Source organism: Juglans regia, chromosome 13, assembly GCF_001411555.2.
Source record: "Juglans regia cultivar Chandler chromosome 13, Walnut 2.0, whole genome shotgun sequence".
Lineage (NCBI taxonomy): Eukaryota > Viridiplantae > Streptophyta > Magnoliopsida > Fagales > Juglandaceae > Juglans > Juglans regia.
The window spans coordinates 39,567,950-39,584,588 of record NC_049913.1 but is presented as its reverse complement, the minus strand read 5'-3'; the positions used below and the strand labels follow the sequence as shown (position 1 = coordinate 39,584,588).

Here is a 16,639-nt window from a genome sequence, read left to right as displayed (position 1 = left end):
TCACAGTTGAATATATGTTATACGTTCAAACGAGGCAATAAATCCACTTTCTTTTTCCTCGTGTGTATTTTTTTAAACAGAGATAAAATAGAACATGTTGCAATATATTTGCTGATGTGGAAGTTTCCACCAAGCATACATGCAACCAAAAAAAGAAAGAGAGCGAGATAGAATAGTCTCAGGTACCAATTCGATCACTATTTTCTTCTATACGACGATGATCTTGAAAAAAAAATAGTTATCATCGACGCGATTTTTCTTTTATAATTTTTATTTTAGGTACTGAAGGAACTGCCACGCATGTCACCAGACGTGTTCACAAGGAAAAATCGTGCTTTACCCATACCTCAAATCCGTCAAGCATTAGGTGACAATTTAAGCACTCAACTTGTACAATGTCAATGCCGCATCAATCATGAGAAGCTACGCAAGACAACTGGGCACCCTTTCCAGGAAGTGAGCTCCATGTAATTGGCCAGGTCAAACATCCACTACCGTACTGGTTTCATTATATAACCTGGCTTGTTTGATCACTGGATGATTTGAATGCCATAAGCCTTCACACCAAGCCACTGCGCACACTTTTTCTGCCTCCAGCCACTTCATTTGCCATAGATCCAACCTTATTCCAGGGATTCTGTTGGTTAGGAGTCCTTACTGGAAAAATTAGCTTCCTTGTCGGCTAAAATGATAATTACATTGATCCTGTGAAGCGGAAACATAGTCTGACAGGGCTCTGAAAGGTAGTCCATGACTATGTGTCAAGTTATATACCATTGGTGCGACTGGACAAAGGAGAGCTGGGACTCAGGAGCTGCCTAGACACGCGATCAGCCAAGACGGACTGTCCATCATACAACTCGCCATGAGCGGGCCTTCCAAATTGCTTTCCCAAAACACCATTTTCACCGGGGACCAGTTCTGAGAATATATAAGGCTCCGTTTGAATTCCTTTAAATATGTCCGGATTTGACTCGTGATAGGAGGGGACATTGATGTAGAAACCATTTGGGGGCTTTTGCATGCTTCCAAAATCCTCTGGCAAATAAACTGACTGTTTCAGTTTATTAAATGGAATGCCACTACCACCACCTGTGAGAGGTGTGGATGAGCCTGAAGTGGTTCGCGGGCTAGATATAGGAGAAGGAGACATTCTTTCATTCAAGTGTTGTGGTGATCTTGAGCGCAAAAGAGGGCTTCCAATAGGTGAAACAGGGCATGATATGTTCCTTGGAATATGGATCTCACTGTAAATAAGGACAATAAAATCAGACAGTTGCTATTGTGAGCGCAAGCGCCCCCGCGCGCGCGCGCGTGTGTGTGTGAGAGAGAGAGAGAGAGACCTGACATGGGAACCGGTTTTTGGGACTCTAGATGAGTGAAATGCAAGTCTATCAGAATCCAAGGTGGAAAGATTTCTTGCTTGTCCAATGACCTGAAAACGATCAGTAAAGCAGAGCAAAAGTTGAAAATTGGAGGCATATATAAGAAATCAAAAATAAGAATAAACCTATTTGCAGCCTGTTTATTGACACACCAAGTACACTGCTGATGTGGAAGCCTGCCGCATCAGCTTATATAAAAAACTGTTAGTATTTTAACCTTTTTTTTATGAATATAAAGGGTCTCACTAAGTGGTATGTTACGCACCAAGCCTATAAATAGCACAATCTATGCATACAAACACACACTCGCACAATGCAATAGAATTACATCCACATGAACCAACTAGCAAACAAAGTTTTTATGTAAGCATGCAAGTGTATTTGTATACATACCAGAATCACCCCTCATCACACCTTACTAAGAAGTTCTTGGATCACTTGGACTTGGACTCGAACCTTTTTTGTTTTATGCATTCTATCTGGAGTATATTTGCACTACAATTATGAACTCTTTAGTATCTCATCTTATATTTGAACCACCCAAACGCACAAAAAACCTCACCAGTGCTCTTGTTTTCCTTTCCTGCACAATGACCTGACAATGCTCATCAGCTTTTATTTTCTCTTTTTTTATCCCACTATTTACCTCACTCCTGCATAAGTCCTTCTCCTTGCATTATTTATTTGCCCTGATGGTCCTGCAACTTATCTGCCTGTTCTAATAAGGTATATCTATTTCCCGCCAAATGACTTTTGAGTTCCATTCTCATGCACTGGATGTAGGCCTCCCAACTGGACTCATGTCCTAGGAGTTTTGAGCCCCCAAGTTCTTTGAGCTAAAGCTCCCCTGGTGCCCAGCCAATACGGTTGTCCTTAAAAAAATAGGACACTTTGTAATAAGAGAGATCAGCTTAAAACTCCTAAAGAAAATTAGCAAACTGGTGCGGTTTGGATAGTGAGATGAGATGGTTTTAGAAGAAAGTTGAAAGTTAAATAAAATATTGTTAGAATGTTATTTTTTAATATTATTATTATTTTGGGATTTGAAAAAGTTGAATTCTTTATTATATTTTGTGTGGAAACTTGGAAAAGTTGTAATGATGAGATGAGACACTCTCACTATCCAAACGGGACCTAATCGAGCTTAATGAGCAGCATCCTCTAATCTAATATCTCTCTCTCTTTCTGATACTCGGCTGGTCTATCACCACACCAGCCCAACTCACTGTTGTTTCCCACCAGGCCTAGACTTCTGACTTGTAATGGAATTTATGTTAAAACAGGGTCTCTCAATTTTGTCATTCTTTGAAGACAAATCTAAATACAAAGTCTCCAAAGTCAGGAAAACGAAGTTGTCTAGCCTTCCATTCCCAACCTCAAAATGGACAATATTTTTTAAGAGAAGAGTTCTACATACATTTGATATAATATTTCTCTGAGCCAAACCCTCCAGTCATAAGACAGATAGCACTCAAAAGTAATAAAATACATGTGAAATCTTCCTACCTTACACAAGTTATTAGCCAAGTTCATAGAGATTCCACACTGACATAAATCATACATGTAATTTGTAACAAAAACAAAGTGGCTAACATCTATAACATGTATAATTTCTGAAGCATGAGCTTCGCTCCCATTGAACCACGTCATCCAATTTCCTCTACAAATTTAAATATTTTGATTTGAAAAAGTTTTGAAGACGAAAAGTTTCCTAACATTTTACGATAATTTATTCAATAAAAAAACAGAGAAATGCTTAATGTACAAAGGAATTTTATAAAAAAAATAATAATAATAAGTGCTTACAAACTAATATGGGTTATGTTTTATATTAGATTTATCATGGCTTTAATTTTTTTAATGCTTATCTCTCCGTACACTTCTTCTCTTTGGATGGGTGTTTGACCGTACCATTGGATAATGCGCTCCATGAAACGTGTAGTGATTGAGTCTAAGTTGTTTGAGGTGAGAAGGGATGGTCGACATGTTCTATTGTGTGAAAAGGATGGAAAATGGTGAAGAATATGAGAGTGGGGTTGGAAACAGCTCGGTGGTTTTACAGAGCCTTGGAAGGGTGTTTGAAGGCAGCAGGCAAGGGGTTTTATTCTGCCCATAGGGATGGGGACAGGGGCTACATTGTGCAACGTGCTTCAACTCCAGAGGCGCATACTTGGCTTTGGTGGAGTATGGAGGAGGGGGGCGGCAGAGCTTCATCTCCATCCCCAAGATAGAAATGGTGTGGGTTGGAGGAACTTAATGGTAGCGTTGCAGGAAGTCGGTGGAGGTGGTGTTCCTGTTTTGAAGGAGCAGTCTGCATTAACTCAGCCGTTGTATGGGGAGCATCATTCTTCGTATAGGGAGGCTCTCCTAGGTTGGAAAGAGGGGCCTCAAGACGCGAAGAGGGCAGAACTGGCAGGTTTTTGCCCAGGCCAGGTGGTGCTGCATTTTTGGAAGGGGGTCAAAGTCGCGAGGGGGAAGACAAAATTGTTGGTTTGTATAAGGAAATCCACTCTGCCTTGTCAGTTAAGTCAGCTGGGTGAGCTGACTGATAAAGTTCAGTGGCTGAAACGATGTGTTTTGGGGCAGGAATTTGTGGGACTCGATTTTAACCAATTAAGGGGCTTTAGCAAAATGGGCCAGGGTCAGCCCAGAGGGCCAAGTGAGGCACTCAAGGGGAAGGGGAAGGTTTTGTCTGGAGGGGAAGGGGAAGTGGGCCTAGGAGGCGGGCCTCAGCCCAAGGGGATGTAGCCTGGAGATCGAGGCCGCATCTAGCGAAGGAAGTTGCAAGCTATTGTTGGCCCATCTGCAAGTGGGCACAGGCCATCATCGCTGACGAGGCCTCAGACGACCTCGCCGCAAGCCGTCACTCCTTTGGCAGCAGCCACAACACCAACGGCACCATCTATAGTGGACGATGAATATTCACAAAAAGGTTCAATGGAGGTCGCCGATGGTGTACTTGCTCTCAAGTCATCATGACCTGCACAAAAAGGTCCGACGGAGGTCGTCGGCGTCTCCTCGATGTCAACGCAGGGGCTCTGTCCACTGGGGAATGAAGTTTTAGGGGAGATGGTTGCGGATCCAGTACCGCAGACCATTCTCTCGTCAGGGAAGTTGGGGTGTGCACAGACCATGTCGTCGATCACCGACGAACCTTCAAGTGTACCTCAGGTAATGCCCTTAGCGTCGAAAGTGACAGAGGGGGTCTTGGAGGCACTAGAGGTCGAAAAAGATGTGTCCTTTGGGAAAATTTTGGAGGATGGGGAGTTGGTTGAGGGGTGTTTCAATCAAGAGTTATGGTTGTTGGATATGGAAGGGGGAATTGATGAGGGTCCTGGGTCATCATCAGAGGTGTTGAAGGAGGATAAGGCTGCATTTGGATGTTGAGCTGAGCTCAGCTGAGTTGAGTTCTTTATAAATAGTAGTGAGTTGAGTAGTGAATGGAGTTATGTGGGGCTCATTTAAACTGAGTTTAAAGTGTGTTTAGATGTTAAGATGAGTTTAGTACTTTTTATGAAAAATTGAAAAAGGTTGTAGGTCCCACGTATAAAGATGTTTTAAGTTGAAAAAAGATATAGGTCCTACATGTAAGAAGGTTTTGAGTTGGGATGAGTTTAGTAATTTGAGAGTTGAGTGTTTGGATGTTAGACTCGGCTTAAAGTTAGACTGAACTCAACTGAGCTAAACTGAGTTTGAGAACTAAATGCAGCCTAAGTCTATGGTTCAGTCAGTGGATTAGCTTATGGTCAACGGCATAAAGGGTGATAAGGATGAATTGGAAAGCCCTATCCCATTACGCACTCTCTCTCCAAAGCCAGTGTACAATTTAACATCCAACTGGTTGTTAAAAAAAGTAGAGGAAGTTCAAGAGTATGTGGGAATATAGTTTGTTGGCTATGAAAACCAATTTAAGGCCCTTTTAATTGCGATGGAGGCAAGGAGACCTACAGCCCTGAAATCAGCAGTGAAACAAGACCGGGAGTTGAAACGTCTCAAAAGTTCTATTAATTACGACAACAAGGAGGAAAGTGTGGGGAGGGAGAGATTGAAGAGTAAGAGGATTTCGTTATTTAATGAAGCCTAAAATCCTTTCTTGGAATGTAAGGGGGATCAATGACGTGAATAAACGTCTCCACATTAGATCCTTCCTCCGTAGTTGGAAGGTTGACATTGTTTGCCTTCAAGAGACTAAGTTGTGTGGTATTAATAGATAAATAATCCGTAGCCTGTGGGGTTGCTCCTTTGTTGGGTGGTGTTATTTAGCTTCATCAGGGGCTTCGGGAGATATGTTGGTGATGTGGGATAAGAGAGCGATGGAGATGGTCGAGGATTGCATTGGGGTGTTCTCAATGGCTGTATCTTTTAAGAACATTGAGGATGGGTGGATGTGGGCTTTAGCGGGTGTGTATGGGCCCAATGTAGATAGAGACAAAAGTTTTTTATGGGAGGAATTGGCAGGTCTTCATTCCTTATGGGATTTACCTTGGGCTTTTTGTAAAGATTTTAATATTATACGGTTCCCTAGTGAGAGGGCAGGGGCTTCTACGTCGACAGGTGCAATGGAAACCTTTTCAGAGTTAATCTTTGACCTGAATCTTGTGGATCTTCTGCTGGTAGGGGGGCCTACACTTGGTCCAATAGTCGAGGGCAGTTCCGGCTGGACAGATTTCTAGTCTCTTCTTCTTGGGAGACGCACTTTCCGAACCTACGTCACAAAAGGCTGCCACGTGTTTGTTCCGATCATTTCCCAATTTTGCTTGATTGTGGTGGTATTCGTGGGGATAGGCGTTCCTTCAAATTTGAGAATATGCCGCTAGAAGTTGAAGGATTTGTGGAAAAGGTAAGGGCTCGGTGGGATAATTATTCTTTTGATGGTACCCCTAGCTTCATAGTGTCGGGTAATCTTAGGGCTTTAGTATGATTTAAAGAAGTGGAATAAAGAAGAATTTAGACATACGGAAGTGCAGAAAAATATCCTTTGGGATGAGTTGCAGGCTTTGGAGTAAGGGGTAGTTAATGCGGATTCCTTGCTAAGGAAGAATGTGGTGGTGACCGAAATTGAGAACGTTTTGTTGATAGAAGAAATATCTTAAGAGGCAAAAATCAAGGGCACTTTGGTTGAAGGAGGGGGATAAATGCACTAACTTCTTTCACAAGGTGGCTAATTCATATAGGCGCAACAACACTATTGAAGTCCTCCATTCCGGTTCAAATGTGTTACATTCTCTCGAAGAAATCCCAAGACCACAGTGCAGTATTATGAGGATCTCCTTGTTGAAAAAGTAGAATGGCACCCCAAACTTGATGGTTTAATCTTTTGACCAGCTGGATTCAGATGTAGCAGGTTGGTTGAAGAGGAAGTGCATTTTGTGGTGAGAAGTATGTGTAAACACAAAGCCTTGGGTCCGGATAGTTTTTCTATGGCTTTCTTTCAAGAGTGTTGGGACATAGTAAAGGAGGAAGTGATGCAGATTTTTCTTGCTCTTCATTCTATTCAAAAGTTTGAGAAGTCACTAAACGCCACTTACATTGCTCTTATTCCAAAAATATTTGGTGCTATGAATTGAAAGACTTTCGACCTATTAGTTTGGTAGGTGGGATCTATAAAATCATATCAAAGGTGTTAAACTCATTTCCAAACCTCAAAATGCCTTTGTAAGGAGCAGGCAAATCCTGGATTCAGTTTTGATAGCAAATGAGTGTTTGGACAGTCAGTTAAGAGAATGCATCCCGGGGATCCTTTGCAAGCTCGATATGGAAAAGGCCTATGACCATGTGTGTTGGGATTTTCTCCTCTATATGCTTAGAAGATGTGGTTTTGGGGAAAGGTGGTGTGAATGTATTAAACATTGTGTTTCAACCGCTCGGTTTTTGGTTCTAGTCAATGGAAGACCATGTGGTTTTTTTCAGTCTTCAAGGAGTTTGAGACAAGGAGACCCGTTATCTCCTTTCCTTTTTGTTATTGTAATGGAGGCATTGAGTCATATGGTGGAGGCTGCCGTAAAGGGGGGATTTCTTGCTGGTTTTCAGTGGGCAACAATAGTAATACCAGTTCCATTTCTCACTTACTATTTGCCGATGATACGCTCATTTTTTGTGATGCTGTTAGTGGCTAGATTCAAACTCTAAGGGCAATTTTGTTGTGTTTTGAAGTTGTTTCGGGACTCAAGGCGAACTTAGGACAGGTTTGGGGGGTGAGATGAGAATTTTGTGTTTTGTTTTAGTGTTTAAAATATTATGTTTTAGTATTATTATTGTATTGGAATTTGAAAAAGTTGAATTGTTTATTATATTTTGTATGGAGATTTGAAAAATGTGTAATGATGAGATGAGATGATATGAGAATTTTGTGTCTCATCCCATCCCCCAAACCTTGCCTTAGGAAAGTCGGAGTTGGTTCCGGTGGGAGAGGTAGCAATATAGCCTCTTTAGCGGAGTTACTAGGTTGTAAAATTGCCTCTCTTCCTATAAAATATCTTGGACTCCCCTTGAGGGCATCTTTCAAAGCAAAGAGTATTTGGGATGGAGTGGTTGAGAAGGTTGAGCAAAGACTATTGGGTAGGAAGCGGTTATATCTATCGAAAGGGGGAAAATTAAGCCTCATCAAAAGCACCATTTTCAACCTTCCCACTTACTATCTCTCTCTCTTTCCATTACCAGTGAGTGTGGCAAACTGGATAGAAAAGTTGTTTAGAGCTTTTTTGTGGGGTGTCATGGGATAGGAATCTAAATTTTACCTTGTGAGTTGGCAAAGGTTGAGCTGTCCAATTGCAAATAGGGGGTTAGGGGTGCGAAATTTGTGTGTTTTTAACAAGGCACTATTAGGGAAGTGGTTATGGAGGTACCAAATGGAAGGGAACTCGCTGTGAAGAGAAGTTATTGATCATAAGTATGGTTGTGCATGGGGGAGATGGTGCTCTAAAGAGGGTAGGGGGTCTTATGGAGTAAGCCTGTAGAAATTCATAAGGAAGGGATAGAACACTTTTGAAAAACATCTCAAGTTTGAGGTGTGCAATGGAGCACGAACCTGCTTTTGGTTCGATGTATGGAGTGGGGAGAGTCCTCTTTGCATGGCTTTCCCAGTTGTTTTTAACCTGGCTGGAAATTAGCAAGCTCCAGTTTCAGAAGCACTATGTCGTGCCAATGGGTCGGTCACTTGGAATGTCACTTTTACAAGAAATGCTCAAGACTGGGAACTCGAAGAGCTGGCAGATTTTTACAGTTACTTGTATTCAGCAAAGCTAGGGGCCAATGGGGGTGACCGTATGTTGTGGACTCACACGAGAGAAAAGTTTACTATTAAATCCTTTTATAAGGTCTTAACAGTCCTACAGCCCACTTTCTTTCTATGGAAAAGTATATGAACGGTATTAGTTCCATCTAAAGTTGTTTTTTTTACTTGGACAGCTACACATGGAAAGATTTTGACAGTTGATAATCTAAGAAAGCGAGGTACGATGGTCACGGAGTGGTGCAACGTGTAAAAGGAGTGGGGAATTGGTTTACATTGTGAGGTGGCTGGAGAGTTATGGGGCTGGTATCCTTAGTAGAACCGGGCTGAGTTGGGCTATGCGCAAGAGTGTGGTGGATCTATTAGCATGCTGGAATGGGTCTCATAGTAGCGTCCAACTAGCAGCCGCATGGCAGATGATTCCTTTGTGCTAAATGTGGTGTTTATAGTCAGAAAGAAATGACAGGTGCTTTAACAACAAGGAGCGTGCAATGGGGAAAATCTGAAATTTTTTTGTATTCTCTCTTTTCCAGTAGTTTTCTTCTGCTGTTGTATTGAAGGGAGGGAATGTTCATGAGTTTTTATCTTCTTTCTAGCATCATAAAATGTAATTAGGTGTCTCACTTTGTATACTTACTGTGTATTTGGGCATTGCCTACTTTCATTCACATCAATAAAGATTATTACTTGTAAAAAAAAAAAAACTAATGTAGCTTGATATGGTATATTGGGTTGTAAAACACATTTTGATGTAAAGTAGATATCACGTATCACATTTTTTTTATCAGCTATCGAAGCGTCACATTAAATCACTCAGTTTGTAAACTTAATTTTGTAAAATCAATTTGTAGATCTAGCACTTCTAAAAAAAGACTCTTTCATCCCATTGTAGTTATTGATTCCCCATTATTTAACCCTTTAGCTTCCCCGCCACTTAACTCTTCTATTCTTTTATTATTACTAATTTTTTTATAGGTAAAAACAAATGTTATTATTACTAATTTTTCAATAAAGAAAAAGAGATTATTTATCTTATTGTAGGTATTGACCCTCCATTACTTACCCTTATGAGTTCCCCACCATTTAACACTTCTGCTTTAAAATCTTTGTATACTCGACGGTTAATTGTATACTTGCCATGTACACATGCTTTGCCTAGATTCTATTAATAAAATTCTTTCGTACTTTTAAAAGAACAGTTAATTATACTTGTAAAAACAAATAAGAGAATACTTATAAAAAAAAATTAATTCTGTTGTTTAAAGTATTTTTCAATTTATATACTCCCAAGTCCAAATACCTTTTTTGAAGGGTCATTTTTCTTTTTTCCTGTTTTCATGAAAAGAAGATTATATGAATGTTCTTGCATTCTAGACTCTTTGAGACTGATTTTGGACAATTGATGCATGACACTCAGGTAAACATACTCATGCATTGAGCGGGTCCACAACTAGTTAAAGTAAATTGAATTTCATACCAGAGCTTTCACTCCATTTGTAACCCCAGCAGGCGGAGATGAAGGCTCTGGGCCCAGAATAGGTCTTTCCAATGGTGCAGCATATTTCACAAAAGGGTGCTCCAAAAGCTCGGCAGCTGTAGGACGATCGATTGGATTGCGTTGCAAACATCGCCAGACAAAATCCTTCCCATCTCTTGAGAGGTGATCTGGAATTGCTGGGAGTTCCTTGCTATTACCAATCTTAAACATGGCAGCAACCTTCAGACAATAACATGCAAACATTACACTAGAGATTAAAAGGATCAACACCAGAATCTAAAAAATTCACTGAGACTCATGCTTCCAATATGTTAGAGAATCCTTGACTAAGTGAAACTTTGATGAAAACATTCAGCACACACACACAAACACAAATGCTGGCAAGAGATGAATTTAAAGCTTCTATCTTTGGTCTAAATCACTACCCCTTCGTACTGGCTCCAAGGTGGTTTTGTTGTAGCCATTTCCAAAACAGTGCACCCAAGACTCCAAATATCCACAGCAAGGTTGCAACCATTTGAGTTTTTTATAACCTGGGCAAACAATGCACGAGAGTATTGAAATATACAATTAAGAAACATGTTGCTATTAGGGAATATGCTAGCACCAGAAATATTCTGACCTCAGGTGCCATCCAATAAGGACTCCCCTTGAATGATAATGGGCACGACTGCCCAGCAATCTACAAGTCACAAACAAAGTAAGTTGGGACAATCAGTGTTGACACAACCTTGCAATGAATGTTAAATGTTTTTGAGAAGTCTGGGAGGTGATGTTGAGGGTTGTGTAAGCACAATCTTCCATTTTAATAATAATTCCAATTCACAAATTTCATATGCCAGAATGAGTACTCATTTGCTTTTATTACAATCTCACTTTAAATAAAAAATTGATCATGCCTACACTTACATGCTTGGCCATCCCAAAGTCGGCCAGCTTCACACGGCCAATTGGGTCTACGAGTATATTTGCTCCTTTAATATCCCTGAAAGAAATTCAGCTTAAGAAGATTAATGATGTTTAAAATTTGGTCAATTACAGCAGAAAAATTTTATATCTTGAATTAGACAAAAAGAAATTGGGTGACTCAGTTCACCTGTGAACAGTATTTTTTGCATGCAGATATGCAAGCCCTGACAAGATTTGTTGAGTATAACTCCGAATTGCTAGTTCACCAAATTGTCCATAGTCTTGGAGAAGTTTAAAAATGGAGCCACCAGAAACATACTCGAGGTATATATAAAGTTTGTCACCCACCTGTCCAAGGAATTTATAAAACTTATGTACATGGTATAGAAAATTAAAAATATGATGTTGCACATGATGACATGATGAACACTACCACACCAATACATAGCAGGGCACAATTAGGTTATTGAAGTGACCAAAAAGAGTCAGAATCCCAAGTTTTTGAAAGTTGGGGACCACCTAGGGGCAGCTCAATAGAAATTGAGGCCCAAGGCAAAATTTAAGTGAGTTACTCTTAATTATAATATAACAAAATACACATTATTATATTAAATATTTTTCAAACTTCTCAATAAAATGAGGCTTTATTTAAAATATTTAAATAAATTTTTTTGAATTTATATTTAATACAATAATTTAAAATGAGGCCTCATTATAAATTTTGTGCCTCAATTTAGCAAGATCTTAGAAAATAATTATTTAAAATATAAATTATCCATTGTATTAAATATTAAATTTAGTACCATGAGGCCTTGCACACATTGAGAAATATAAAAATAATTTAAATTTCTATTTAATGAAATGGTTTTTATATTTTTCTAACAAAATTAAAATAAAAAACATCTTTATTTTTAATTTTAGGGGCCTAGCATAGGGTGGGGCCTTAGGCAATGGCCTAAGTGGCCTTACCCTCGAGCCGGCCCTGGGACCACCATCAAGCACGGACTGTTTCCAGAGTTTATGCAGGATGTTTAATGCATTAGATGTACATTAGCAGATATAAACATTAAACCTACCGTTTTAGTCCCATAATACTCCACGATGTTTGGATGTCGTAAACGGCTCAACAAAGCAATTTCCTGCCACAACAGAATGTAAGAACTTCTTTCAAGCAAAACATCAAGCAGCTAAATGGCTTGTTTGGGCAAAGTTATAGAAAAGTCACCAACTTAATGGTTCAAACAATAGACAACCTCGGATCTTTTCTTTTTGTATAAAAAAATATATATATGAGATTGTAGATTGTTTGAACTATTAAGTTGATGAAAATCTCTAAAATCTACTGGAAATCAACTTGCCTGCATTAATTGTTTAGCACTTTCCTTAGACTTCGCATCATCAGAAAATAATGTGACCTCCTTCATTGCACACATTTCGCCACTTTCGCTAAATCAATCAAGATTAAAATTAGATATTCATAAACTCCATTAATGAACAATAAACGGGGAGGGGGGCAGGGGAATGGGGGATATTGGACTAGGTATGCACAGAAAACATCAATCTTATCGGACAACACAAATGATCACTGATGCAATGGATAATCGAAGGATTAGGCTAACATCAGACTTATGTACTCATTTCATTCGCAAGTTGAAATTGAAATAAGGATCAAGAAAGTGTATTCCACAAACTTTATTTTATATTTTGATACATAGACAGCTCAGCTAGGCATCATAGTGACGAGCTGAGAGAAAACTGCAATGGGAAAAGTTTTTTGACCTGTTTATCAGATCCTCTAAACATAGACACCTTTACAACATCCATATTAAGGGATGAGGACCCGGGTATCCTAGAGGACCCATTGACATTTACGGGTGACTAAGGAAAAATTTACCACATATTGGATCAAAGCATCTTGTTTTTTTGGGTATATACCTGTTAAAACCAACATAAACATGTCCAAAAGTGCCTCTACCTAACAGCTTCCCTTTTTTCCACCGGGAGCCAGGGCTTGCTGGATTCTCCACCCTTCCTGGACTTCGTGGTACAGAGGGAGATGTTGCTGCTGAATTTGAGTGAGAAAAAGGAGAAGTATTGGAAATTGTTATAGGAGGAAGTGGTAAACGGTGACTTTGTTGTTTCGCATCATCAGGCCAACTCATCTGTGAGTCAGTGGATGTCCCTCCGGCTCTAGGATGAATAGGAGTAACAGCACCACTATGGATTCTGGAGCTTGGTCCAGGGCTAGTCATTCGAGGACTCCGCACAGGCGAATACTCTGGGCTGCCCCAGCTTTGTTGCCAAAATATCTGTCCTGACATTGAATTTTGCCCAGAGTTTTGACCTGAACCTGGACTGGAGCAGTGACCAGATCCAACAAAAGTGATATCTGGATAAGTCTTCCCAACGCAAAAAGCAGAACTCGTACCTTGCTCACAGCCAGAAGCTCTAATTGGACTTCTGGAAGGACTTGACATGGAGCTGTCGGGAGCACTGAAGAAAGCACCATTATAAGGACCCTGTAGATTTGGCACATGACTGCTTAAAGGTCTTTTTTTTGGTGATGTAGGGGAAGAAAGATTACTGAAAGGAAGGTTAGGTGGTTTTTTTCCTTCTCTTGAGTTCAGTTGCGCAATGCTAGAGGATTGATCCTTGAGCTTCAAGCTTCAGAAAATATGTAATAAAATTGTCAGAGATGACTAAGATAAAAGGAAGATGACAGGTAACCATAAAAACAACCCATAGAAACCTATGTTTATAGGAGTAAATATCAGTAATGCAGGTGTTAAAGTGGGCATGTTAGATGCAACCACACCTGGAAGGGCTGCCTGCAGCAGCTCTAGTCCCAGTGTCAAAATCAGTTGCCTGAGGACTATGATGATGTGAGTCAGCTAGGTCATTGCTATCAACGGAACTCTCACTAGAAACAGAAGCATTGACCACATCTCCATCTAAATCCACAGGATTTGACCTGCCATGAATGCATCCAGGTCTCGGAAGAGGCAGAAGCACTGATGGTTTTGAGGCTTCTTCTAACCTAGGTTTTATCGATATACTAATTCCAGAATCTGTATGACCAATACCGGCAGAGTGTACACCAGGAAGTGGAAGTGGATGAGCATGAGCCCTTTCAGCAAAACTTTGACACCTTGCCACATGTTTGGAAGGAGAAGGTGATCTTGAATCTAGTGGGGATCGAGACCCCTTCTCTGAAACTGTGTCACTGCAATGCCTTTGAGACCCTCCTGATCTATTGCTCGCTTTAACTTCAGATGGACTCTTAAACTTTCTGTGTAATGTGTCAATGAAACTTTCCTTGCTTGTTTTCTTCTTTGCTTCTTTGGATGATGACTTCCCCCACCATGAAGGCATATTTTTTTATACTTTATATTGAAAATTTAAAGAATCAGCAAAGTATAGTTCTGCAGGAGATCCGTTTTTCAGTTACCAGATTGATCATATAATACCTATACATGAAGTTAATAACCAAAGTACACAATTTCTACAACTCTGAGAGATTTGGAAGGATCAATTATCTCCTTCCAATCTAGTCCAAAAATGACTTCCACCAATAAGAAGCTTTGGGAGGGTCACAATTACCAATTCAAAATTTTAGGCAGAATTTTGGAATAAGGTTCACGATTAGTAACACAACTGAAACCTGCAGAAAGAGAAGCTGCATGTTAGTTTTGGAAAAAGTTCATGTATAGAATTAATGAGCACCAAAGCTATGTTTACTTTGTTAATCATGCATGAATTGAAATGCCTAAAGAACTTCTATAGAAGAAATAAGCACAAATCACATATAAATAAATAAATCTTCACAACAACAAAGCACGTGCCTGTGCGGATGAGTGCATGGTTGAGTGCATCTATCACATTTATCAGTAATCTGTCATATGGATGTTAAAAAATGATAACGATCAGTGTGTAACAACATTTCCGACAACAAAGTCTTTCAATAATTTGTTTTGATCTGAATATATTGGACACAGGCACCTGCACAACCAACAGACATACCCTAATTGCGTGATACCATTGGTTTAAAGTCAAAACCTATTTGACCTGGCTTTTGCGTCACCCAAATAGCACTTAAGAGTAATAAACTGATGGGAAAATCAACTTCTTGGGTACAAAACGTCAGTATCTACTCCCTCTATTGAAGAAAAATAATAATTTTTCTCCCAATACATATTCAGGTGCATTATCTTAACATAGATCTTCCCCACTCTTAATTCAAAATATAAATCAACGTGAATGTTTCACTAGCTTAAATCGGATCAAACTCATTCATCTCCAACCCAAAAGCATTAATGCTCTATTGGTTCCCAAGAAGATATGCACAACCAAGCATATTACACGATCAATTTTCAATGTTGATCATTCGGGTTTTCGGGCAACCAAAATCCCACTCTGCAGAGAGTTACTAATCCACGCATTTGGCTCAGTTGAGAAAGCTACTCCATGAAACAAAATACAAAATAACGCAAAAATAATACTCCCAACTTTATTTATAATTTTCCTTACCTCTTACCGCAATTTTCTTCCGAACCAAACAAAAATAGGATCCTAATTTGCTCAAAAACATTTCCTCGTAACACAGATCTACTAATAAACTTAAAAAATCAATAGAGAAAATAAGAGAAAAACTACACTAACTGGTACTAACTATTCAGGAAAAAAAACTAAAATCAGACAACAGCAGAGGTAGGCTTACAATAAATACTGAGAGCTGTGAATCTTTGCTAAACCCAACTGATAAATTTAGCAAAAATCTGAGTCATATAAATTCCTTGAATCTTTCCGTGATTGGGGGAGGTTGAGAGCAGAAAGAAACAAAACCCTAGAAATGTGAAATGAAGAAAATTTGCATACAGGGATTTGGAAAGAATTTTTAAAGAAAGAAACTAGCAAAAACAAATAAAAGATCTTATGAAAGAGATCGCGTGGGGGTGGTCGAGAGTATGCTATGTCTAAGCTGAGTTAAGACATGGTGTCTTGCCCGAGCGTTAATTTTTAAGATTTATAATATAATATAAAACTATTGATGAAATATATAATTGAGATTATTTAGTTATTTCGGATTTTTGGTTTCTTTTCTAACAGTTATCCTTCTTCTTTATCTACTTACTTTTACTACCTTACTTTCTTTTTTCTTTTCTTTTTTTCCTTCTTCTTTTTTAGTTTAGATTCTTGTTTTCGCTTTTTTTTTTCTCGTTTTTTGTTCCATCCACCTCCAAATTCCAATATTCTCAAGCGAACCGGCACCAAATTTTGCCGTCTGGCGAAAACAATAAACTAAATAAGAATAATGTTCTCTCTCTATTTTATTGTTAATTTTTGTTTCTGATTCAGGAAAGTAATATTTAGATATAGTTTGATTTCACAGATGATCTTAGCTTATTTTATTCTATCTCATCTCATTTTAACATTTAAACTCTATTCAAATATAATCAATTTTTAATTTCAATTTTTTTATTTTTTCATCTAATCATTACAATTTTCCTAAATTTCTTAATAAAATACAAAAAATAATTTAAAATTTTCAAATCACAAAATAAAAATTATATTAAAAAATAATATCGTAATAATATTTTAATTTTATAATATTTTTAT

At 38.9% G+C, this 16,639-nt stretch overlaps 1 protein-coding gene across 1 annotated transcript; it reads right to left on the bottom strand.

Annotated features, from left to right (window-relative positions):
- Positions 1-35: 35 nt before the first annotated feature.
- On the bottom strand, positions 36-16,024 carry LOC108982672 (mitogen-activated protein kinase kinase kinase YODA-like). Its single transcript, XM_018954106.2, has 12 exons — positions 15,741-16,024; positions 13,839-14,684; positions 12,959-13,687; positions 12,382-12,469; positions 12,100-12,162; positions 11,211-11,371; positions 11,024-11,099; positions 10,737-10,796; positions 10,540-10,647; positions 10,094-10,333; positions 1,344-1,435; positions 36-1,247 (listed from the first exon to the last, which is right to left on the bottom strand). Exons 2-12 carry the CDS (start codon positions 14,393-14,395, stop codon positions 767-769), a joined length of 2,655 nt encoding a protein of 884 aa, XP_018809651.1. The 5' UTR covers positions 14,396-14,684; positions 15,741-16,024; the 3' UTR covers positions 36-766.
- Between the last annotated feature and the right edge of the window lie 615 nt (positions 16,025-16,639).

Coding starts and splice junctions, on each gene's coding strand:
- LOC108982672 (XM_018954106.2), bottom strand. CDS start 14,395: ATGCCTTCATGGTGGGGGAAGTCATCATCCAAAGAAGCAAAGAAGAAA. Junction 12,470..12,958: donor GTTTATGTTGGTTTTAACAG/GTATATACCCAA, acceptor TGATTGATTTAG/CGAAAGTGGCGAAATGTGTG. Junction 12,163..12,381: donor GTGCTAAACAATTAATGCAG/GCAAGTTGATTT, acceptor CTGTTGTGGCAG/GAAATTGCTTTGTTGAGCCG.